Below are 26,145 nucleotides of genomic sequence, written 5' to 3'. Positions count from 1 at the left end.
AGGGCTCCTCTCCCGTGCTAGAGGACTGGAAAGCCTAGCAGGCCTCAGACTTGACGGAACACATTTCCCTAAAGTGACCTTGATGAGGCCATGCACTGGAGAGTGGCCAATCACAGCTCTCGACCTTCCACAGTTCCCTTCACAGAATTAGAATCCATTTCCCCTCAAGACAAATACTTGTGTTTGTGCATTCTAGACGCCTGCCCACGGCCGCTCCCAAGACTTCCCCATCCCTCCTTTATCTCCATCCCCACCCTGGGCTGTTGCTAGGCAACCCAGGGCCTCACAGCATTGATCTGAGGAACACAAGTCCCCTGTCTGCCTAATGTCTGTCTCGGAGACCTTTGCTGGACAAACTCAGACTCTGCTGTCTGTCTGTCTGTCTGTCGTGTGTACTTTGTACCTGTCCTTTCATGCATGGGGCACACACCCACACATATGCACAGTGCTCACCTATGTGCTTGTGCAGTACACAAGCATCTGTGTATGCGTGTGTGCACGCATACATAAACATTGTTCAGGTGTGTGGTGTGCTACAAATGAGACAGCGGAGCACAGGCTGGGGAAATAACAGAAGAGTCGTCCATCTTAGTGGAACATAGTCTGCTCCAGGGACCCTCGGGGACAAGAGGTTTGTCCCCTGACGTTAGGTCAAACAGACCCCCATGATCACGACAAGCCCTGCTGTCTGACAAAGCACTGCTTGCAGAGTTCACAGGCTGCCCTGGGGTCCTACGTCTCTGTTTGCCTCCATATTCTGCAGGCACAGCCCCAGGACCCGGCAGAGACGCTCTGGTGGGCACAAACTTCCTGCCCAGCTGCTTAGGCCCAATCCAAAATGCCCTCTGGGCTTTCAGTGTCACCTCAGTGTCTACCCTAGACCCTGCGACCCCATCTCTTCCCCTCTGCCATGTTTCTGGTCCATTACGTCTTCTCTCATCTAGTGATTGTGTACATCTGTGTGTTGGGGGTGGTACATGTTCATGTAAGTGTGTGTGCACACATTCATGTGGATATATACAAGTGTGTGTGAGTGTGTGCATGTATGTATCTGTGCGTGTTGGGAGGTTACATGTCTGTGTAGGTGTGTACATGCACACATGCAGGCATGTGTGCACATGTGTGTGTGAGTGTGTGTACATGTGTGTATGAGTATATTTGTGTGTATGTGCATGTGTGTGAGTGTGTGTATGAGCATGTTTGTGTGTATGTGCATGTGTGTGGGTGTGTGTATGAGCATGTTTGTGTGTATGTGCATGTGTGTGGGTGTGTGTATGAGCATGTTTGTGTGTATGTGCATACTTGTGTGTGTGTACACATGCATGCGTGTGTGCTTGTGTAACATTGGCACCCCATCACTTTGTGCCTCACTTTGAGACAGGTCTCTCCCTGAGCCCAGAGCTCAGTGGACCCGGGGGAACCTCTGCCTCCTCAGTGGGGACATGCACTGCTCTGCTCCAGCCGGTCTGTCCAGCAAAAGTCTCGGAGACAGACCTCTTAGGCTGGTTCTAAGGATCCAGACTCAGGTTCCCACGCCTGCATGGCAAGAACTCTCCCCACTGAGTCATGTCTCAGCCCTCGCCTGTGATTTCTACAGGTTCTCAGCTTCTCCTCCTAATCACTGCTCAGCTTCCAAGAGGCACTTCCAGAGCACATCCTTCCCCACGAGGGAAGCCACGCCCTGTCCCATTAGTGAGTCCAGCTGCCTATGGGAACCTGCCCTCCATCCTCAGTCCTTAGCACACCAGCCTTGCCCTCATCCCTCACAGAGAGGTCTGCCTCCCCTGCCTGTCAGGATCTCACAAGCACAAACCACACTGAAAATACATCAGCCCTGGGTGCTGCCCAAGCATCCCATCTCCCCACGTAGCAGACTCTTCCAGGGCTCAGCATCTTCCTTAGGTCCTGAGCAGATCGAAGCTTTGACCATAAACACTAGACAAGGAGGAACGATTTCCTTATCCAGCCATGCAGGAAATCCCTGGCACCGACACATGTGCAAAGAGCTCTCCAAGTCTTAATAAGCACAAGAAACCACGGGGAAGCGTGAGTTGCAGGTTATAGTTTAGTCCCAATGAAATCCACATCCCCACAGTGTAGTCTTGAGGTCTCGGTACCTGAGCAGGCTTCATTGTCCTGCAGGCCCTGGTGCCGTGGCCCTGACGTCATCTGCTCGATAATTTGCCGTAGGTGGTGCTTGAAGGTGGCGGTGTTCAGTTCCTCATAGTCACAGCCCAGGGCCTCAGCAGCGTGGTTGGCCCACTCAAACCGCATGAACTGCTTCCGGCCCACTGTGCAAAGGACGGGGAAGGGATAAGGGGTGAGATGCCAGTCATGGGATAGCTGCATGCCTGAGGGCACCTCAGGGACTCTCGCCTCTTCACACCTATTTTGCTCTTTTTTAAAAAAGCCATTACAGATAACAGAAACACCCTAAATGAAGATAGGGTAGATCTAGAATGTATTCACTCATGTATATATGTATGTGCACAACCAAGTATGTATTTATGTGCACATCCATGTATATATTTACGTGCACACCCATGTATGTAATTATGTGCACACCCATGTATGTATTTATGTATGTGCATGCCCATGTATGTATTTATGTATGTGCATGCCCATGTATGTATTTATGTGCATGCTCACGTATTTATTTATATGCACATTTATGTATATATTTATGTGCACACCCATGTTTGTAATTATGTGCACACCCATGTATGTATTTATATGCACACCCATCCATGTACTTATGTGCATGCCATATATGTATTCATGTATGTGCATGCCATGTATGTATTATGTGTATGCTCATATATTTATTTATGTGCACACCCATGTATGTATTTATATCTACAGCCATGTATGCATTATGTGCACACCGATGTATGTATTTATGAGCATACCCATGTGTTTATTTATGTGCATGCTCACTACCTTTTGACCCCTGCCTGTCCACTCAACCACACAGCCACTTCCCCAGTAATCCAGTCACCTGTGTATTCAGCCCATGTTTACTGAGAACCTTTGACATGATACCAAGTCACACACGGTGATGACCCTTAGGCAGCTTACATTCCAGGGAGGGGGTTGGTAAGAGGCCAGCAGACAGACAGACAGCGAGATAACCTCAGGTGGTGCATGCTGCAAGGAGAGACTAAACCTGAAGTGTGGATACAGCAAGATGGTGGTTGTGTTAGCGTGTGCTGCTCAGAGGGACCCTGGAAGGACTTGATAGTGGGCTTAGCTGTGACCAGGAAGGAGCTTAGAGCTGAGGAGTCGGTAGAGAGGCCCTGATGCAGAAATGAGTGTGGTGTGTCATAGCAGGGAGGAGGACAGCTAAGGGAAGTCATCAGAGCCACCGAAGCCACGTTGGTGAGTGGAGACCATTTAAAACAAAACAAAGTGCTGACTTTGTGTGGCACATACTGTGCTCACAGGGAGGGGATGGTGAAAGGGCTCAGCAGGTAAGGGGCTTGCCACCAAGCCTGAAAGACCAGAGTTCAATTCCTGGGACCCACAAGGCAGAATGAGAGGACTGAGTCCTGCAGGTTGTCTGTGCACGCCACACAAAGAAATAAATGCTTTCAAATTATGTTAAATTACATGCCAAACAGGAATGTAGTTAGCCGGGAATCACGGCACAGTGAGGAGCTGACATTTTCCAAATTTCCTACAGCAGCCGTGGGCTGATGTTGTGACCTAAATACAAATAACTGACTAATTAAAACAAATCACAATGTGCTCCTTTCAAGGACTCTGTCTTCTTACAAATGTGTTTTTCTCTAAAACAGAATCTCGAAGGCCACCCCACAGGTTGCCAGGGCCCAGAGGGACAAGTAGACAACTGGTCTCAGGGTGAAACAGGAACCCTGGGGGAGATTCTGCCCGAGACTTTAACCGGCGCTGTCCAGGGAGCAGGGTAAGTAACAGGGGCTTGCTGGGTGTCCCCATGTCCCTGCTACACAGGGATGCTCACAGGGATGACACTTCCCAATGAAGCTGAGACTTAGGGAAGCCAGTCAGAAATGATGACGTCACTGGGGATGGTGGTGATGGTGGTGATGGTGATGTCAGCAGTGGCCTGAGCACACTGCACAGCCTGAACTTGGCCCCCCCCCCATCCACCTTCATCGCTGGGGTACCAGAGCTGTCACTTAGAGATGACAAAACAGACTCAGAGAATCGCCAGACAACACAGAGCCACCAAGTGGAAGAAGCAGCCCCTGAAGCCCGCCCATCTTTTAGATGTCACCTAGCACATCCTTAGGACCCGGGCACACGGACCCTGATGGGGACCCCATCGTCTATTTCTCTCAGACGAACACGTGTAAAGAGAAACGTTAGTTCTCCGTCTCATATGAGAATCCTTGTCCCCTGTCACAAGAGAGAAGTAGAGACACACACAACAGGGGAGCCAGCAGGCCATCAGATTCTAATTAGATCCGTTACTCCTGCGGCTGAAGCCAGCTCTCTCTGTTACAAAGGGAACTGAGCAGGCACTGGAGAGGAGCCGGATGGTCCATTACCCCTGGACGCGGCCCGGGCTGGGGTGGGGGCTGGGAGAATGCTAACAGGAGCTGACTTCGCCATCTTCCACACCCTCCCTGTCACGCCCCACACCACGGAGTCTCTGCCCCCACCCCACCCCACCCCCATCTCCTGTAGTGATTTGTGTGTAGGTCTCAAGGAGCTGGGGGAGCTGAGAAGGGAACTGTGGTGAGGTTTCTGGGAGGAACAATGGGTGGCTGGGCTTGTGCTTCCTCCCAGCCTATGGGGAAATTTCCAGGTTCTACCAGGGGCTCCAGCTAGTGCAACCAAAGTGGGGGTGTGGCCAGTAGCACAGGTGCTGAGCCCAGGGAGCCACCGAGGGGCAGAGAGGAGGCGCTGACTAAGATCACAGCCTCAAACTCCAATTTCCACCACTGCCATTGTCAGACGACCACCACTCACCCTCAGTTATGGTCTGTGACGGGTCGTGAGAGCTCCCTAGATCCTTTTAGGCAGGAGAGCCCAGCACACTGAAGCCCTGTCTCCTCCTTTGAACTCCAGGGGGCGCTCTTTGCCAGGCCCTGGCAGTGCAGGGCCTCCAGCTGCAGGTCTGTCAGCTGCTTTGGGAAAATGCTAGCACTGGGAATCAGTGGCCCCTCTGGGGGCCCTCAGTTGACTAAAGCCACTTCTCTACTGAAATGGGTCATGAGTTATCTCAGTGACTGCTACTAACCCTTTCAGAGACATTGCTGTGCCCCTCAGAAAAACCCCACTGATGGGGAGGGGTGTGCCCCAGCATCTGGAGGAACAAGAATGTACCTGCACGAGGTCACCAGTTAACATTAATGACAGCCATTGAGATTTGCGTAGGGCCATTGCTGGGCCTTGTCCCATGGATGCTCACAAAACCCTCCAAGTGAATGCACAGATGGAAAGAAACCACCTCTACTCGTGGTCAAGTTTCCTGCCCAGTGTCTATGGGAAGCAGTGGGAGCCTGGCCAGGCCCTGAGCTGCAGCTACTCTGAGGGCTCATTACTGTCACCTTAGACCCCTGGTAAGTCACCCAGGGAGGAAAGAATCAAGGAGTGGGTGAGCAACATAGCTGATGACCAGCTCTAACCGCTCTGCTTCCCTTCCTTTACCCAAGACTTAGCAAAGAGAATGTATGAGTGCTGCTCTACCCTGAGGAGCCAGCCGTCTGGACCATCAGCCTACCGTCAGGATGTAGACTGCTGATTGTAAGCAGATGAGAGCGGGAAAAGACAAGGCTAGAGCCTGTGATTGGACCGTTGAGAAGGAGGGTGGGCACAGAGTTTTTGAGTGGCGGGAGAGAGAAGGAGAAGGGAGAAGGGAGGAAGATAGAGGAGGAGAAGGACGACCCGGATCTGTGTGGCTTTAAGTAGCCACAGGTAGCTATGAATATCTTATAAGGGATGGATTATTACAGGACAATTTGTCTTATCTAGGTGGGCAGTTTATACCAATATCAATTGGCTCTGAGTTCATTGTGTGGACATTTGGTGGAGTGAGAATTTGCTGATATAAATCTGATTGATAAATTACAACCCTCTAGAGTTTTGATTTTACCGGGTTACTGGGAATTGTGACAATAACCACAGGGACAGATGCTGGGAATGTGAACAGAGCCGTGAGACAGGCAGTCAGTGCATGGGGCCAGCCATGGGGGCAGCGAGACCGCTGGGGACAGAGAGTAGCTGGTGTTAGAGTGGCATGGTACCAGTTCCTTTAAAAAAAATATTTACTGCTACATCAGGACAGACATCAAACAGGATAAAATAAAATGGAGCTGGGCAGAGGGTCAGGAAGGGACTGTCAAAAGAGAGGTCAGAGCTGGTTCTGACATGGAAGGGGTGTGCCTCCCCCCGCCCCCGGCCTGCTGTAGGGGGTTGCCCACATTTGCTAGATGCTCTTCTCAGTACCAGCTAAAGCTCCAGAAGCTGTGCCTGAAATATCCCCACCCCCAGCCCCGAGTGCAAAGGCCACTCCCTACTGCACATTGGATTGGCAGCAATTTCTTGGGGATTTTGGTGAAAAACAGAATTCCGCCGTAGCCAGGGGGCAGGCAGCTCCACCCTTCCCAGCTCTCAACAGGCCCCTTTGGCACCTTCTGGGCTCACATCACACACATACCATTGTGTATGCCTAGAACACTTGCACCAGCATCTTCCCCTCAGCAAGCCAAGGAACAGTTCAGGAGAGACCACCCACCCGAGATCAAAGACACCAGTGTCCAGCTGGGTTCCCCTTTAAATAATGGCGGCATAGGAAAGAATCAGGAGAGGAAGCCAACTCCTCAGCAAGATGCCATCTTGCTCCCCCCATACCTGCATGTCTGAGTGAGGCCAGGATCAAACCATCAGCCACCTAGGCAGGGCAGGGCTGACTCAGTGATTCTCAGTGGCAACAGAGGTGTGTGTGGAACAGGGTAGTATGGGCTTAGATTGGGTGTCCACCTCCCCAAAATTCACCTAACACACTAGAGGAAAAAGAGGCTCCTGGGGGTGCAGACATGGCCCAGTATGGAAAAGGGATGGCATGAGACCAGTTCCCAGCACCTACGAGGAAAAGCCAGGTCTATCAGAACAGACGTGTAATCCCAGCGGTGGAGAGGCGGAGACAGAAGCCTGCAGTTTGCTTAGCCAAATTGGAATGCCCCAAGTTTAACGAGAGGCCTTGTTCAAGAAATAGAATGGAAAGAGATTGAGGAAAGCAGCCAAAGTCGCTTCCCATGTCACACACCGAGGAACCAGATCCCTGTGTAATGTCCCTGAGAAGGCCTCGTTAAGTGTCATCTCTGTGGGACCCTTGAGGCCTTTAAAACAGCTTCTGTGGGTCTTGAGTAGGGGGGGGTCTTTTTAGCCCAGTTTAACCTCAGGATGCTCTCACGAAGCCTGCAGTACCTCCCAGGTCCCGTCAGACACTACTCTGGGAAATTCCGGATCAGCTGAAACAGCCTGTATGGTTACTCTGTCTCCACAGCCACCAGGCAAAGCCTGGAATGAGAAAGGAGACCGACAGAGGGAAAGGCAGGGGTGAGAGAGCAGATCCTGAGGCTGCAGAGTCTGGGACTCAAATCTACTCAAAGGCAAGGATTGTAAGGGAGAGGTGGGAAGAAGCAGGAGGGAGGAGGGAGACAGAAGAAAGAGGGAAGAGGGAAAGAGGGAAGGAAGCAGGGAAGGAGGCAGGAAGACAGGAGGGAGGGAGGAGGAAGTAGAGAGAAAGGATAGAAAGGAAGGAGGACAGAGAAGAGAGGGAGGAAGGAGGGAGAAGGGGAAAGGAAGTAGCCAAAGAGGAGGGAGAGGGAGGAGGGAGACAGGGAAGGAAGCAGGCAGAGAGGAGGGAGAGGGAGGCAGAGGACAGAGGAGGGGGAAGAGAAGGAGGGAAAAGAGCATGCACACAAGTCAACAATGGCCCAGCTATTGTCCCTGAGCACTGTGGGTTCAATTGCTATCAATTACCGTGACCTCCTGCATTTATTAATAACCGAGTTATTCCTCCTTCCAACAATAGCTGAGCTGTTCCTGAATTACTCAACATTATGGGACTTATTTATAAAGCCAGAGCATCTGGCTCCCACTGCCTCACACGGAGATTTACAATTCAGAAGCCTGAGAAGTCGGAGGCCACCTGCAGAGACGAGATAAGCCAGGGCTGGGGCTGCCACAAGAAGGAGTTGGCTCTGGAGACAAAGAGGGCTGGTTCGAATCCTACCTCCTCCAACTGCCACATGATGTCCTGAGAAGTGAGTTTGATGGGCTGACCCTCCATTGTCATCTTCCTCAAAATGGGGACCACAGAGTTCAGAGGGGAGATTTTGTGGAGATATAGCAAGGCTGTGGGCTCACCAGTTCCGCACCAGAACCATCCACCCTCAGAAAAAAATGAGTCAGAAGCAAAAGGCCAACAGAAGCACCCAGGAACCAGGTCTCTATCCAGAAGGGCTGTCACAGGCACCATGGGACACGCCACCCTCACTCTTAAAGAGCTTCCTGCTTCTTAGGAATCCTACCTAAAACTATCCTTCCATAGGCAACATGGCCCTGCCCACCCACATGGCTCTCTGCCTGCCTTGGAGGAAGCATCATCTCTGCCGTTCACACATCTGGACAGAGAGCCACCTAGAAACTGCTCAGAACTTGTACCTCCTGGTGTTCTGGGAGGTGACAGTCCCGTGGGAAATCCAGGTGGGGTGACTTCAGACTGACCCATCAGGCTTGCCTTCAGTGTAGGATTTCTCAGAGTCTCTATTGTACCCTGGGCACTGAGAATTCACAAGGTGCAGGAATAGTCCTTGGGGAGATCTCCCAAACTAACATAGCTAAGACTTCAGAGGGCAGTGGCTGACAGGGACTCTTTATGGCTCTGGGAGATTATGGGAAGAGCCAGAGGTCAGAGGTCAGGTGTCCTAAGACAGTTTCAGCCTAGCCGTGATATCTCAAGCAAGAGATGCCCTCTTGCTGGACCTTGGTCTTTTCATCTGTAAAATGGCTTGGCTGCTTTCCCATTGGGCCGTTGAAGACTGAGGTTAGACGCATGGAGTAAAGCCAGCCACACAGGGGACAAGAGCTGCAGAGCTGGATGCTCAGGGAGTCTTCCGCCAGAGGGTGTCACCCAAAGTGGCGGCCGAGCCATGAGTAACTTGCCTGTGGCCATTCTCCTAGAAAAGCAGCAGACACTGGGAGGGAGAGCAAGCTGGCACCTGTCAGCAGTCACATGCTGTCTGCAGCAGCAGGCCACCTGGGTCACTCAGCACATCCGTTAGAAGCTACTTAATCACCCCATCATCTCGGTGACCATTCTCATAACCATCACCGCCATCAGAACACCGCCATCAGCATCACCATGACCATTATTACCATCATCAGCACCACCCCACCGCCATCAGCAACACCATCATCGACACTTTTGCGAGGGAGCAGAAGTGCTTAGGCAGCATTTCCCACCGGGCGGCCGCTCAGGGACATCAGCTTCCACTATTATCCAGAGACGCGCAGTCCAAAAGCACAGGGCCTTCCCTTACACACCGAACCCAAAGTCCCTACGCTGCCGCTTCCCCCACTCACCCTGAAGGCCTGGAGCTGCTGAGAGCTCTGCCTTCCAGCCCCGGCCACTTCAGGGAGTTCATTTTTCAGAAACTTCTAATTGTTTCCATCCCAGAACAGCCATCCTGGCTTAATGAATGAATTCAATATGCTCAGAAAATGCAGAATAAATCCTTGCCTGTGGCCCAGAATAGGCCTGCTGCACAGCTGCTGGGCCAGAAGCCAAGCCACCAGCTGGGGCAGGGCGGACAGGCCTTGAGAAGCACGTGGGAAGAGGGTACAGGGAGGAGCTGGGCCTCAGGACCCCTGGGCCCAAGGACAGATCGATGGAGTCTCCCAGTCCCTCAGTCACGTGCCAGCTGTCCGTCTACCATGGGCAGGGCTTTGGGTGGGAACTCAGACTCGGCGTCACTCGGAGAAAGGATGAACCAGCTATTCCAACCCTGGGAGCGACAACACCGCAGCCTGGAGCAGAGCGTCCTCCCTGACTGCATCTGTTCAGTAAGTTTAGTGCCTGTAGGACCCCCTGGGCTAACCCGAGTCTGCGCCAACTTGAAACTCGCCAGCTACCGGCAAGTCATGTGGAACCAATGAGGTGGTGTTCCCAGGCAGCTGGGAGGATGGACAGTCTGTAGACACAGAGGAAAGGAAGGAAGGGAGATGGGGGAGGGGATAGTGGGGGACGCAGTGCCTGTGTAAAAGCTCTCGGTACTCTAGTAGAGGACCTGGGTTTGGTTCCCAGCACCCATGTGGAGGCTCACAGGTGTCTATAACTTCAGTTCCGGCCCCCAAGGGCCCCAGGCACGCATGTGATGCAGACACATGTGCAGACAAAAACAAACAGACAAAACGGTCACACACAAAAAATTACTGAAGCAACCAACCAAACCAAACAAAACAGCAATGGCAAAAGCGGTAAGAGAAAGGAGAGAGAGAAAGGAGGTACAGAGGGGGAGGCGGGGCGGAAAGACACCGTCTCCCTTCAGGACAGCAGGACACGGGCTATGGGGGAGCTTTGGCCCCTGGTGCCGAACCCCCTCATGGTGTTCCTGGTTCTCACAGCCACTATCGTGAGTGGACCCACAGCGATGACGGGGCAGGGAGACAGACACCCTAGACGGAGCAGGGAAGGAGCTCCCTTTCACCCTGCTGTGCTCCCCAAGAGGACATCCACGCCTCCACCCACCTCCTCCACCCGGCTCACACTGACTCTGCCAGTGTCCGACAGAAGGTGGAGTGCTGGGCCCTTGTCATTAGAAACCTCTGTGCAGTGACCCTCTCAGGGTCCCAAGTTACAGCCCCATTCATTCAGGGCCTGGCATCTTTATGGTGGTGACGGGAGGTGGTGCTGGCCTTCCACTTCACTCCTTCCCGCCACAGCCCCACTTGGGCTTATATATGACCTGACTATGTCATATATTAGGTGGTGGGCCAACGCCAAGCAGGCTTGTGAATTTAATGGAGGGCAAATAAATTAAACACACCACCGGCCTTCACAGAGAAAACAGGCCGAGCCATACAAAGCCATAAACACGAGCATCCCTCATCTTGGCTGCCAGGCTGGACTCTCTGGACCTCTTGGATGCCACAGTCCTCTCTGTACAGTGTTGAGGGTCAGCGGGGACATAGACACACGGGTCCACTTTCTGTGGAGAGTGGCAAGGTCATGGAGTTGGGGGAGCAGACTGATAACGGGATTAAGTTCCCTCACCAGGAAGGACTTCCTATTGACCACAGTCACGTCTGGATTAAGGAGATCTGAGAGGCTGCGAATGGTCTGGTTAAACAGAGTCAGTCTCACATGCGGCTGGAATGGATGTCACTGTCATATTCTACAGATGGCAACACCGAGTTCCCAAGAACAGAGAATCACCTCACCTGAGGTCAGACTAGTCCCAGGAACACCCAGGGCCTCAACTCGGAGTTGTCCCATTCTGTTCAGGTCAATGTCCCAAACAGAGTGTTGTTGGGGACATCCAGGGTTTGAGTGGGGCCAAGGAAAGACTCATACGAAAGAGGGTGGTTCTCTGAGCACCCAGAATGCACCCTGGTGTGAGCACAGACAAGCAGACCCAAGGAAACTGCAGAGACCGTTCCCAGGGTCAGCACCTCATGGACATTGTTAAGTTTCGGCGTCACAGGACAACATCTTGGTACCCAGAGCCTTACCAACCAAGCCGCCTCAAAGCCCTGGCTCATTTTACAGGAGGCTCCGAGCTTCCCAGCAGCCATCTCTGAACTCTCATGCACAGCACAATCTGCAGGAATCCAGCGGATGCCTCTCGGTTAAGAGCATCGGTGTAAATAGTCACTTCACAAACCCTGCATCCAGTCACGAGACCCCGCGTGTTCCCGCCCAGACCATGCTGGTTTCAATCAGCAGGATCCAGGCTTCTGAGGCAGGCTAAGGAGGCACAGGAAGGATCCTTGATTAATGAAAATGAGCTTAATATATTTCAGAGAGATCTGTGATGACACAAAGCAGAGACGTTTACATACGACTGTGGATTTTTTAATAGCTGATTCCAGAACAGCCCATTATGAAATCTTCCAAAGCAGAAAAATACAGTAAATCACGGGGCAGGGCTTCTGAGCAGACCAACAATGGCTCTCCATAAAATACTGTAGATGGTGGAGAGGAAGTGGGGGGGCGGAAGGAGTTACTGCCATAATCATGAGTTAATAAAATATTTATAGGCATGGATTTCTTTCTCTCTTATCATCCTGGGCATGTCTGTGTGAGGGAAGCCCTAAGTGCACATCGGAGGGAGTCCCACCTGTCTCAGGAAGAGGGGAAGTTGAGCTGAGCCCCACTTTACCATGGCTTTACAAGTCAAACCCTGTGGTTTGCTTTGCAGTTGGAAGCAAAGAATACTCAGTTAGTGTGGGAGGGTGGGGCAGGCTGTGTGCTGGACGGACAGCTGCCACTACCTCTTCTACCTTCTCTCCCTCCTCCTCTTACTCCTCCTCACCATCATCACCATCATCATCACCAACATCATCTACCTCCCCCTCATCCCGACACCTCCTCATCCTTAATCTTCTTTCTCACCACTTCCTTCTCACCCACCACCTTCTCCTCTTCCTACTGAATCTGTCCAAGACAGCAGAGAGCTTCCTTCAGAGAGCCCTCCCCCCACTGAGTGCAGCCTGGAGCTGTCAGTCAAAGAGTCCTAGCCTATCAGAGCCAAGAGTTGGTCATGAACTCCAGGGTGTTGCCTCCTTAGTGGCTGCACTAAAGGCAAGGCCATCTGTGTTTGCCCAAGGATCAGTATTCTGAGAAGCTACGGAAAAGGACTGAAGAACCCGGAAGGCAATGCACGTGGCGGCAGAGAAGGGGATGAAGTGTCATCGCCACGGAGATGTGTCAGAGCCACAAAGTGGACAGGAAAGGCCCTAGAGCCTTTATGGGATGTGGCTTCAGATGCTCCAGACTCCTGGCATCAATAACTGAGAGGGGAGAGGTTGGGCTCCTGTTATTTATGTCATCAAGATGGCGGGCAATTGTCACGGTGCGACAGCAGTAGGAGAGACAAGAAGCCATTGCAGCAGACTGACCACACACAACCGTGTAAAGTGCTTGCAGAGAGGGCAGAGCATCCGCAGGAAAGGGCGAGGCAAAGATGAGGCAGCCACCGAGGCTCCGCAGATGAGACAAACAATCAAGCTGTCCATCACAGAGCATGAGCACATGTGGCAGGGATAGCGCCCATCACATGGGCAGCTCCGCCCCGAGCCTAGGGCTGCTCTGGCCAGCAGAAGCCACTGGCAACTAAGTCACTAAAATCACATCCACAGGGCTGGACGTGTGCTCAGTGTACAAATCCCTGTTGCACTAGGATGAGCTCCTGAGTTCAATCCCTAGCATGTGTGTGCATGGGCCAGGCAGAGAGGTCTGCTGCTAACCCAGAAGTGCAGAGGCAGAGACAGAAGGGTCCTTGGGTGCCTCAGCCAGCCAACCCTGACCAAGCAGCTTCATGCCAGTGAGAGACCCTGTCTGAAAACCCAGGACAGAATCTGAGCCATCAATCCTAAGGTTTCCTCTGTTCTCCTCCCACCCCTCAACACATGCACACACACACACTATACAAATACATGCACAGACATACTACACACATATACATATTATACACACACATACATAGACACCACATATACATGCATACATATTAACACCCACACACATACATACTACACACACACATATACACATGCATACACACATACATGCAAACAGATATATATACACCATATACTGCACACACATGCAAATACATACATGCATATACACACATGTACACACATGCATACACATACATACACACAACACACTGCACTTACACCCATGCATATAATACATGCAAACATATACATGTACAACATACACACATTACACACATACACACATATACCACATACTATATACACATGCACACATGCACATTACACACAAATGTATACATGCATGCAGATACACACATATAAGTACACCACACACAGCCCACACATACTACATACATACACAGGCACACATGTACATCACATACACCGTACACACTAAAACAAATATACCACATACACATGCACACACATGCACATATTACATACTCACATGCACATATAGTACACACACATATAGACACACACATACCACATATACATATATACATTCATGCCACATACATACAAACATATATGCACACACATATATGCACACGCATATGCATGTGCACACACACACACACACACACACACTTACTAACAATTCTAAACTCAACCCCTCAGACGTGGGCTACATTTCAGGTGCTCAATGGCCTTATGTGGCTGGTGACCACTGTGACACAGGGGAGGGGACTACTGTCAGTGTGACAGGTTCTCATAGACAGGTCACTGGGGAGCCCCAAGACACACGCCACAGCAGAGAACAGGCAGGAAGAACTGTACCTTTGCACGCCCCTGCCACACCCAGGTGGTAGATGGCCGCCAGCACCCGCCAGATTGCTTGCTGCTCGCCCTCCGAGATGCCCAGCAGCTCCATGGCACCCCGGAGCCGGGAAAAGGCTGCGGCAGCCTTCTGCTTGTCTTCAGGCTGGAGGAGGGAGAAAGAGAAAGGCCGCGGTGGAGAGACTGGAATTCACAGCTCGGAGCCGTGGTCAGTCTGCCAGGCACACGGTCAGTTTATGGCTGCAGTAAATTACCCACGGTTAAGCCGGGCTGGATTTGGCAGCCACGTTGAGACTCTTCCGGGAAGGTTGTAAATGTCATTTGTGTCTGGTTTGGGGTGCGGGGCAGGTTTTATTCACTGCGGAAGGATTTATCGGGGCTCCGATTTGCAATGAGCTCTGGTCTGGATGCCAAGATAAAGGAGCACAACCCTGGAGCCTCCCAAGGCAGAAAAGATCAGAATGTCAACGCAGGGAGTGTGGAGACAGGCCTGTGGTGGAGGTCAGGTCTAACCTGGGACACAGGAGGTTACAGAAGGAGGAGCCCAACCTGGGGCGAGAGCTTAAAAAGTAGATGGTGGGATGGGGCAGGGGGTGGCTGGAGAGATGGCTCAGCGGTTAGAGCACCGGCTGCTCTTCCAGAGGTCCCGAGTTCAAATCCCAGCACCCACATGGTGACTCACAACCATCTGTAATGAGATCTGATGCCCTCTTCTGGTGTGTCTGAGAACAGCTACGGTGTAATCACATAAAATAAATATTAAAAATAAGAAAAGTAGACATGGAAACTGATCATACAAACTAGGCAGAGGGCCCCACATGGGAGAAAGTGTGACTGACCAGCGGGGGTCACACATGAGGGAGATGAGGAGGAAGGCAGGTCCGAGACCGTCAACAGTCAGCCTTAGGAAGACCATTTTCCCGCCTGGATGGTTCAGTGCTGAGATACGGACCCATGGCAGACATCACTAATTAGTCAAGATCCCACAGCAAACCAGATTCACTTCAGAACGCCACCACACTCCGAGATCTACCTCGGGAGCTGACATGGGCTTGCTTGGTACCCTCTGTGGGACAAAGGGAAATTGCTGTGGAGGTTCGAGGGCTACTGAGGTTCAGGTGTTAATTCCCTCTTTCCTTTCCAGATTTATAGTTCTAATTTGCTTGTCTGAATATGGAAATTAATCCAGAAGTCCCGTGTACGAGCCATCTGGCCGAGGACACAATGCCCGGAAGCCTGGAAGGCAGAGAGTGAGGAGGAAACAGGGACCCTTTGTCAGTGACCCGCCACAGCACATAATGAGAGACCAATTTGTACCTGGTCCAAATCGAGAATCTGGGTGACACAGGGCACGGCAGCCTGTTAGAGCTGACAGGTCCTTGAATTCTGTAGCGTTTCATGCCCAGAGAGGGCGCAGCTGAGGCCAGAGGTCACACAGCAAATTGACTGCAGGGAAGGCCGGAGGCTTCCCATCCCCGCCCACCACGCTGATTCCTTTGACTCCAGCCGCCTCTGATGACTGAGAGGCGAGAGAGGCTCCTTGGCCAATTGGAACAACATCAAAGCAGGTGGTGGTATTGAGAGACTCGCCTTGGAAGCGTTTCAATTAACAGCAGAAGCATGTCCCACCTCTCAGTCATATTTCTGGGCCACCACAGAACCACCAAGTCCCTAGCAACCAGGAGCTGAGCCTAGCAACGGCAGCTGCTCTGCCACAGCAGACAGAGGGACTGAAGGTGCCACCCAACAAAGGCTCAGTTATTTATGAGATTTCAAAGTAGCAGAAAAGGACACGCAGAGGACAGATGGTGAGATTATCTGGCTCCCAATGTCAGCGAGGACAGCCGGGTTTGGAATAACAGGTAGAACCTGTCACTGAGCAATCCACTGTCCTGAGAGGAGAGGGGAGACCCCTTTCTCTCCTCTGTACCCCACGTCTCTTAGGAAACAGAGAACGAGAATGAAAAAGGAGATAAATTCCTGTCCCATGAGACGAGGCTCAGGATGAAGGTTAGAGAGCCCCGTTGTTCTCTAAGCAACTCCGAAAAATGCCCCGGTCGAACTGCTCTTGGGTAAAAACCGTGAAGCCAGAAACAAGTCAGATGAGTACATACATCACCCCCAAGAAAACTGGGAAGCAGAAAGAGAAAGGCTACCATAGGAGGGGGTGAATCCAGAACCCAGGGTGGGAGTACTACACAGCAAAGAAAAAGAACAAGCTAACGCTGTGCTTACTCCTGGGTGAGGCTTCCAAAGCCAATGCCGAAACAAAGACATCTGACCTGGAAGTTTGTTCTTCATCCGCTGTGTGTCGATAGTTCAAAGTGATCCAGACTTGGGAGCGTTCCACCCTAAGGAAGCTGCTGAGCACATGACCACGGCACACATGCCCTTCATACACACACACACGTGCACGCACACACACGCACGCACGCACACACACTGGTAGATATCTTCCCTTGGGAGCACAGTATGCACTTCAGGCTGCACCCAGCAGAGCCAGAGCACAGTGGGGCAGAGAAAGCCATCTCAGGCCATCTTCTTCATATAAAGCCACCAGTGCTGGCATGGCAGCAGCCTCAGGGTGTCACTGAATCCTCAACAGCTCCCTGAGTCCCCACGGCAGATATACTGTGTCCATTCACACCACAGCCAAGCACGCAGTTACGTGTGTAGCTCAGGCAGAGCACAGGTTACAGGAGGGCTCAGCGGGTGGCTTGGGCTAGAGGCGTGTGTGTGTGTGTGTGTGTGTGTGTGTGTGTGTGTGTGTGTGTGCACGAGCGCGCACGTTCAGAAGCTTCCTTAAGGTGGAAGTCGCTTCCCTTCTCCACCTGCCTCAGCCCGAGGCGGCACTAGAGACCCTCAGGACCCTCGGAGTTGCTCTCCAGCACGCCCACTCAGGACTGGTAAGACTGTAGCAAAGTTTAGAATGAGGTCTCTAGATAGGCCCCTGAATGTCTAGCCAATGAGCTTCCCTCCCTAGGCATCCCTTCCTGCAAAGGGTATTTAATCTCTGGTCCACCCTGAGTGAGTTGTATGCAACCTTTTCCGCCATGAATAAACATGGACTGGACCATGTCCTTCATCAGGACGGCCGTAGGGGAAGCCATCGTCACACAGAGCTTCGCCTAAGTCTCCCACAGAAGGCCCCTCCGCACTCCTGGCTCTCACACTGAGCTAAGCTGTATTCCTCACTCCTGCCCTGGGGTTAACTCAAGCCCACCGAACCCCTCAACTCTTTGCAGTTCCCAGCGGTGTCTGGGTGCCCAGGAGTTTGGGAACCACAGGGGAGAAACACTACGGGCTGGGGCCCCCATCTTAGACTGTGTTGTGTCCCATGAGTCTGGCACCCCAGTGGCGAGAAAGAAACCCACACCACTACAGTAGGGAAACTGAGGCACCAAGAGGGAGAGATAACAGAAATACTAAAACAGAGGCGTAGCATAAGATCTCACAATGGGGGCCAGGTTAAAACTTCAGACTTGCTCCTCTCCGGCTTTTCTGAGATCACAGCTTACCATAGCAGGGGTTGGGGGTGGGGCGTGGGTTCAGGGGCGGGGCTTGGGTTCGGGGGCGGGGCTTGGGTTCGAGGGCGTGGCGTGGGTTCCGGGGGCAGGGCGTGGGTTCCGGGGAGGGCACGGATAGCGAGCCCCCGGGGAAGCAGAAGCTGCTGTCTACCCAGCCGCTCACCCATAGGCCCTTCTCGCCGAGTCCGTCGCCCCAGCTTCACTTCCACTGTTACATATTTACATCCGTGATTTCATGTATCTATGCAAACATAGGAGCCACAGTGCAGGAACCACATGCTCCTCGGCTTAATTCACTGAACTAACTTCTCCCCGCGCGCCTCAGCCGACTACCTCCTTCCCCTCTGCGGCTGCATAAATCTCCAGCATACCCTACATTTTCTTTATTCATCTTTGTGGACACCAGGCTGTTCCAGAACTTACTGCCGCGGTTTGGTGAACGTTGCTGTGCCGTTATCCTTGTGGTATGTTGACTAGGGACCTCCGTGACAATGCCCAGCTAAGCCCCTGGGTCACGTGGACTTTACTTTCTTAAGGAGCCTCCACTCCGGCTTCCATGGTGACTGGACTCATTCACACTCCCTCCCACTAGGGCACATGAGGGGCCCCCGCGTTCCTGCCAGAGCTTGTAGTTAGTTCGTTGTTTGTTTGGGTTTTGTTGTTGTTTTATGTTTTATTTTGATGACTGCCATTCCGAAGGCCTTTTGCTTTTCAGCGTCTGTTAATTTTATTAGTTTGTTGTTAATGGGTGTTTTGGTTTCTCATTTTTGGAGTTCTTTGTGTATTCTAGTTATAAATTCTAGATAATCCCCTGCCAGCTCTTAACACCCTATAAAACATTTTTTTTTTCCTTTTGTGTCTTCTGCTAGACAGAAGTTTTGTGGGTTTTGGTTTTTTGTTTGTTGGTTGGTTGGGTTTTTATTTCTGTTTGTTTGTCTCTTCTATGGGGTTCCCTTCACCAATGTTGTGTTGTTCCCTGGGTGGCTGTAGTCCTACTGTGTGTTCTTCTGCAGCTCTAGAGCATGAGCCTCACATCAACACACCACTGTTTGGGGTGCATCTGAAGTTGGTGTTTCAGGGGTGAGGAGTGGGGGTTTTATCCTGTACGTGGACACCCAGTTTTCCTAGATGATGTCTCTTCCCTATTGTGTATTTTCAGTTGTGGGTATACAACCTCAGAGTCTATCTGTTGATCAGCACGTCTGTCCCATGTGTTTTCATTACTCCGACTCTGCTGATTAACCGGAATTAGGTGTGTGGCACCTCCCATGGTCTTGCTTTTGCTCAGGATCTCTTGGCTACCCAGGGTCTCTTCTGCATGAGTTTCAGGGTTGTCTCTCTGTTGGTGAGGAGGGGCATTGGAACCTGGGTGGATGTATCGGCGGTCACTTACAACGTTAATCTGCCAATCCCTGAGCGTGGGAGGTCTTTCCGGCTTCTAGTGGCTCCTTCGTTCTCTTCCCTCAGTGTCTTACTGTTTTGCTGCCGAGGGAGGGCTCCCAGGCTACATTTATTGTGAGGTGTTTGCTGCCGTGAATGGGACCGAGTCCTCCGTTTCTTTCTCAGACGTTGGCCGTTGACTCACAAGAGGGCTGGCTCTGCCTTATGTGTCAGACTTGTGTCCCACCCACTCTGAGATTCCTGGTGGGGTCCACCAGGTGACAGAATTACGTGCCTGCAAACAATGACACACTGACTCCTTCGAAGTTTCCAAAGCTGTGCTGAGTGGTCGGAGAGTGGACACTTTGTCTTGATCTTCATTTCAGGAGGAAGACTTTAGATTTTCCCGCTCAGCGGGGTGATGGGCTCTGACCCCACAGCACTAACCTCACGGTGCGGCCAAGACGCATGTCTGCCCCAGCTCCTCAGAACTTTAATCATAAAGGGATGCTGGATTTTTGTCAAAAGTTCTTTTCACCTCCATGGAGAGAATCCTGTGACCTTGATTCCATTTACTGATCCACATACACTGAACCAGGCCTGCATCTCTGGGGTGAAGGCAGCTTCTCATGATGAATGATCTTTCTCGTGTGCTCCCGGATTTAGTTTGCAAGTGACTTGGGAATCTGTGTGTCTCTGAGCAGAGGTGATGGGTCTGCAACGCTCTTCTGTTGTCTGTACCTTTATCTGGCTTGTCACCCTCTACCTGGCAAACTCCTACACACCCTTTAAAACACAGTGTCAGCAAGGCCCCTGTCCCCTGGCTACAAAGCCTTCCCTGACTCAGACAAGTGGCTGCATTAATTCCCATGCCCGTCTTCCTTACTACAGTGAAACCTTGGGTGAGTGCCAGAGTAATGAATGACCTTTAACCCCAGAGTCATCACAGCAAATGTGAGCAAAGGAAGCCAAGAAAGCAGCATTAGAAATGAGCAAAACGAACCGGCAGCAAGTGAATGGCCACTCCCTTTAGTGGAACCCTGGAGCAGCCAACCTTCAGGGCTCTTCCTTCTCCTCCACCTTCACCCCTCCCCCACCCATCCCCCCCCTTCTGCTCAGGACCATAAACAACAACCAACAGAGGGCGCCCACCTTCCTCCATAAACCTCCAGAGCGCCCCCTACTGTTCGACTCAGGCAGAACCATGCTAAGATCAAAGATCTCACTGGAGACAGTCAGAGCCAGGGTTGAAGGGAGACACAGTGCTTCAAGGTGCACACCTCACTCTCTCCCACCACATCCTGCCTTGGTCAGGGACAAGTCTCACTTCCTCAAACAGCTACTCTGCTAGGGCTGCTGCCCCCACATGACTATTGCCAACTACAGACCTGAGCAACAGGAGACAGTGGGTCACAGACCTCTATCATCTCCCTCCCTGGCCCTGGATGGCGGTGCCCCCTGGAGGCAGGCCACTTACCTTGGACCATAGACCCATGCCAAAGGTGCTGTCCTCTGCCTTCTGGTGCAGGTTCAGCTCCGTCCTGGAAGAAACGATTGTGGAAGTGAGGGGGAGTCTGCCCCAAGCTGAACACAGAACAAGAGATGTCCCACTTCAGGGTCACATACACCACACCGCCCAGCTGCCCCAGGCCACAGGCCTCCGTTTTTAATGACCGTATGCTCCACCCTCACACAGTGAGAGAGAGACTGGAGTTCAGACTGGGTGGAATGTGGCCAAACCCCAGTGTAGTGCCCAACAACTGAGACCGGAGGCGTGGTCAAGGAGGCGTGGTCACAGGAGGCGTGGTCACCAATACCCCAGCCTCTCAGCTCTGAGCTTCCCACTGGGCTTTCTTCATCCCCCTGCCTCTGCTGGCCCAGCCTGTCCCACGTACTCACCTGAGATCAGCATCCAGCCCAGCCAGTAGCTGAGAGAAAACATCAAAGTTCCCTTCCCCTTGTGGCTGCTGGGCCACACGGCTGCTCTCCAGAAGCATCGTCTGCGAGGAGGATGTTGGACAGTATCATCCTGGGTTCTTCTGCCCAGACTTGGTTCCCAAAGGCCCTACCAGGGTGTCCCGCCCCAACACTCCCTGTGGCCTCACCAAAGGGTAACCTTGCCAGCACCCAAGGTTCAGAGCGCCACAGACGATAATCAGCCAAGTCATGGGATCCTCAGCTCCCAGTAAAGACCAGAGCGCCCCCCTCACTGAAGCCTGAACCGGGGGTACCAGCAGAACAAAGGTCTCGGTTGGTGCAGAGGAGACAGAGCCCTCCCTGATCTGGGCTGTCACCATGTGCTGCATGGTCATTCTAAAGCCCTCATTTTCTTGTACACGCCCATCCCCAAGCCTCACCTGGAGCTGAGCGGCTGTGACTCGGCCCGTGGCATTGAAGTCCAGTGACATCACCATGGCAAAGCGGGTGGCCCTGCGGCTGTGGCCAGTGGACATACAGCCAAAGGCCCGGAGGACAGTGAAGGTGGCCTGGAGCTTCTCCACTGTTGGGAGACAGAGGGGAGGTGTCACTTGTGCCTTAAACAGGTCCACCTTTCTTGAGAGCCATACTGGTGTTGGTTCTCTGAGGTGGGATCTCTGATGAGCCCCAGCTCAGCTTTGGACTACAGTCAGTCCATGAATCTCAGCATCAACTGTGACTCTCAAGGTCATAAGTGGAGCATCCTCCTAACACCTCGTTAACACCCGAGAGCCACCAGAGGGCCTGGCCTGAAAGTCCTGGGATCTCCCCAAAGGTAACCCACAAGTCCTGTGTGCTATTTCAGACATCTGGGTACACTCCACCCTGCCTCCCACATTCACATACATGGCAGAACCAGACTGTGAGAGAGTCTAGGCCAGCCCCACATGTATCCCCAAATCTGTAACCTAAGTCCTAGAGTGACCACAGAAAGGAGGGCAGCAGACACAGCATCTAAGAGAAGTCCAAGGGGGCTCTGCCCTTTGTAAAGGGACAAATAGTTATCTTCTTGGTGTTTCATGAGGCCCCTCCCTGGAGCAGTGACTGTGTTTGTGGCATAGCTTGGATCTGGGAAGCACCAGTAGGCAGCAATGATGCTATAGCCTGTGCCGTCTGGTGCAGCACTGTGTGTGTCCTGGGGGGCAGTGTCCAGAACACACTCCATCTTGGAGGGAGCAAAAACAATGTTTATCTAGAGTATACACACATGCACACACACAATACACTTGTACACACACATGCACATGCACACATACTCATGCACACACACATGTACATACAAACACACATTCGCAGGTACACAAACACACATGCATATACACATTCACATGCAAGTACACACACATAAATGCACATAAACATGCAAACACACATGCATATACACTCTCACATGTACATGTACACATATACATGCACACACATACATGCACACATGTCCTTTCTAGATAAACATGTGTGTATGTGTGTAGTGGGGGAGAGAAGGAGAAGAAACGTCCATGAGGGCTCCGCAGAGACATTAAAGTGTGACTGAGAACCCTAGTTAACCTCTCTGGTTTTCAATGCTTTTTATCTGTAAATCTCAATTCACAACAGCTATCCCCCCAGGGTCCTGTTCAAATCACAGAGCTCTCATGGTTGGAAGAGGGCCTGCCACAGGGTCCCTGCAGATGGCCACACTTATTCTTCGTGCGGTTGACGGCCCACTGCACCCCTCCTGCTTCTTGCCTGGCCTCTCCCTAGCCAGCGCAGCAGCACTCTCTAGAGCATGCTCCTACTGCAGCTCCACCTCCCCTCTGGCTCCCAGCTCTGCTTTTGTCTTTGCTCCTTGGATTCTGCACAATGGAGTAGGCTGTGTCCTGCTCAAGGGCACACGCTCCCAAGGAAACCTCGAGGGATGGTCCCCAGCAGGTGGCAGCCAAGCTCCTGCTTCTAATTGTCCCAGTGTGCGACCACTATGACAGCCACCAGTGTCATGAGAGAGGTGTATTGTTATCCTGGCAGAGGTGTGTGACGGGGCAGCAGTTTCCTGGGTCAGTAGCCAACACGGGACCCTTATCTGTGCTTAGTGAACGGCAGCAGGACAGAGGTAGAGAAGAGCCACCCAGGGCCTCCTCCCAAGCCACCCAGGACTCCCAACGTCTCCCCTCCCTGTTCCCACCCAGCTGTCACCTGTGGGCCATCATACCTGACACCCTGCCGTCCACGCTGCCTGCCATGCCCACCAGGTGCTCCAGAACCTGCTCACAGCAGGTGGTCTTCCCAGCTCCACTTCGACCCAGTGCCACAATGCTCTGGTCCCTCCTCTGACTCAGCAGTGCCCAGTATGCACGATGAGCCAGGGACGTCACATGGGCGGGCAGGCCATCCTGGCGGCCTCGGGGTACCTGCCACAAGATGACAGGTGGGTCAGCCTCCCTGTGAGTGACATCTACCAGGTGGTTCACTAGGAGCCCTGCGCAACCAATACGCTCATCAAAGGCTCAACCAGAAGGGGATTGTCGCATCTCTGAGTTAAATCACCAGTTATAATTCGCCTGCAATGAGGTATCTGGGGGCACTGGCACAATTGATTAGTAGTATTGAGCATGGAACCAGGAATGGCTATCAATTAGTGATGCCTGCCGTGGAAACAAACTGAGCCATCTCCCTGGCCAAGAAAGTGTGAGCAGTCACTGCTGGGTTCTGATGAAGACCCCCAGGCGATGATGATGTCACTGCAGTGCGCCGGCTGGAGCTTCCTCCACAGAAAGATGAGCTGACGGACGTCACAGCCTACACACTGCACCAGGTACACGTCCAAGAGAAAGGAGGGCGTGTTCACAAAGATCCTGACATCACAGGCCGCGCTGAACCTAACAGGAAGAATATCCAGGAGTGTTGGGGACACTTCGTGGGCAAGACCAATCACAGAGAGCCCAGAAGCCTCTCCAAGTGATGCCCATGGCTATCCTGCACAGGACCATGGCTAGCGCCACACAATTACAGAGAGGAGTCCCAGAGAAAGCTGGATTGAACTGGATACAAGTTGAGCTTCATCAATCTGGGTTTTAAAGAGACAAGGAGCTAACTATGGAGGTATAAGCCTGTGATGGCAGCTTCTCAGGAGGCTGAGGCAGGAGAATTGCGAACACAGGGCCTGCCTGGGCTTGAGAGGGGTTCATAGACGTCCTTGGCAAGCCAGTGAGAGGGCCTGGGTGTGACTCAGTGGTACAGTGATTGCCTCGTATGTAAGAGACCCTGGGTTCCATCTCTAATACTCCTAACCCTGAGACAGACCGACGGACAGACAGACACAGAGAAGGGGGAGGGAGGAAGAATGAGCAACTTGCTCTCTGGTGTACAAAACTTTCCCTAAGTCCCAGAGGAGCCTGGATGCTAAAGGACTAGGGAAAGGCGAGAGTGGCCCTGGAATCCAGAAGGGGTTGAGCAGCTCCTCCACGCTGCCCAGGGTCAAGGAGAAGGAGGTTGTTCAAATGGCCTTGACTGTGTCAGGTGACCTTGTCAGAGTCTACACAGAAGTACCTTTCGAGACAGGAGAGGCCCAGGAGACCCAGGCATGTGGGAATCCTAGAAGGAACAGGGCTGGAAGCCCAAGGCTCCCAGACTCCATGACCATGGCGCCCAGTCTCTCCTTGCCTTTTTCTCCCTGAGACTTACAGGAACCAGGACACATGCCCGGAAGGCCCTCCTCATAGCTCAGACCTATACTTTGGGGAACCGGAACTGGAGGTGCTTCACCCCACCTTGAGCCTTTTGTCCCTAACCAGTTGGAACCAGCACCAGGTAGGTTATTAAAGCAGAAGCCATGGGACAAGGCCTGTCCTCCTGGACACAGCCTCAGAACCTAGGGAATCCAAAGCTCCTAGGGTCTGAGCCTGGAGCTGCAATTACCCTGGAGACCGGTGCTCATGAGCACGCTTCAGTTCCTGGCCTCCACTGTATAGAAAAACAAATGCTGCAGACCTGATACCCAGGAACACCCACGGGCCCCCGTGGTGCCTTGGATGTCTTGCAGAAATCACTGTGACACCCTCCCCAGAGACTCCCCAGCTGCGGCTCACATGGACCCTTCAACGTGTTCCAGCTCCAAGGGACATGTCCTGTGTCCTGTGTCTCTCTGTGTCCTGAAGTCACCCAGTCTATACTTAAGCTGTTTCTAGTCTCAGGCCACTGCAGGTCTGTTCCCAAGCTGGTTCAGGGACCAGAGGCTGACTGGACCAAGACAGCTCCATATGAGACTTGAGAGTCAGGAAGACTAGAGAAGGAAGGAGATGAAGCCCAGTGGCCCTCACGGGGATTTCCAGGGCTGTTCCACTTGGGACCCTCATGGCCCAGTCTGAGAAGAGAGACCCAGATTGGGCATGACCCCATAGGACTGCAGTGAGCACAGTGTGGCTTCACAGCCCTGAGGGACAGATGAGGGCTATGGCAAGGGAGCACCTGTCCATCTGTCTGCAGCCCAGGGTCCTGTGAGTCTGTCCCTACACAAGTCATACCCAGGACATGTGAGGCATGCCCTTCCCCCACTGGCTTCTTCCAGCTCCATCCTTTCCACAGGCGTCCAATCCACTTCAGCCACCATGGGCTTTAACATCTGTGGCCTCCCCTGCCTTCCCTCCCCAGAAGCTCATGGGGCAGCGAGGTTGGCCTTTCTTCAGAGGCCACCAGTCACCAGCAAACAGCAGCCAGGAACAGGCTCCAAGGATGTTGGTGTAGTTCACAACTGTCCACCAGGTGGCGCCATGAACCTTTGCTTTCA

The 26,145-nt window shown here is 52.5% G+C and overlaps 1 protein-coding gene across 2 annotated transcripts in view; it reads right to left on the bottom strand.

Moving 5' to 3' along the window:
• MYO18B (myosin XVIIIB) overlaps positions 1 to 26,145 on the bottom strand; it is a 199,813-nt gene that overhangs the window by 150,916 nt on the left and 22,752 nt on the right. For both annotated transcript variants that reach the window (XM_080940828.1, XM_080940829.1), the window contains exons 8-13: positions 23,572 to 23,770; positions 21,767 to 21,909; positions 21,309 to 21,409; positions 20,887 to 20,950; positions 14,503 to 14,647; positions 2,118 to 2,291 (exon numbers count right to left, since the gene is read on the bottom strand). In XM_080940828.1, the coding sequence (XP_080796954.1) occupies positions 2,118 to 2,291; positions 14,503 to 14,647; positions 20,887 to 20,950; positions 21,309 to 21,409; positions 21,767 to 21,909; positions 23,572 to 23,770 (826 nt within the window). The remainder of the gene's footprint in view (positions 1 to 2,117; positions 2,292 to 14,502; positions 14,648 to 20,886; positions 20,951 to 21,308; positions 21,410 to 21,766; positions 21,910 to 23,571; positions 23,771 to 26,145) is intronic.

This window comes from Micromys minutus (assembly GCF_963924665.1).
Source record: "Micromys minutus genome assembly, chromosome: 29".
NCBI lineage: Eukaryota > Metazoa > Chordata > Mammalia > Rodentia > Muridae > Micromys > Micromys minutus.
This window is presented reverse-complemented; position numbering and strand designations above follow the sequence as displayed.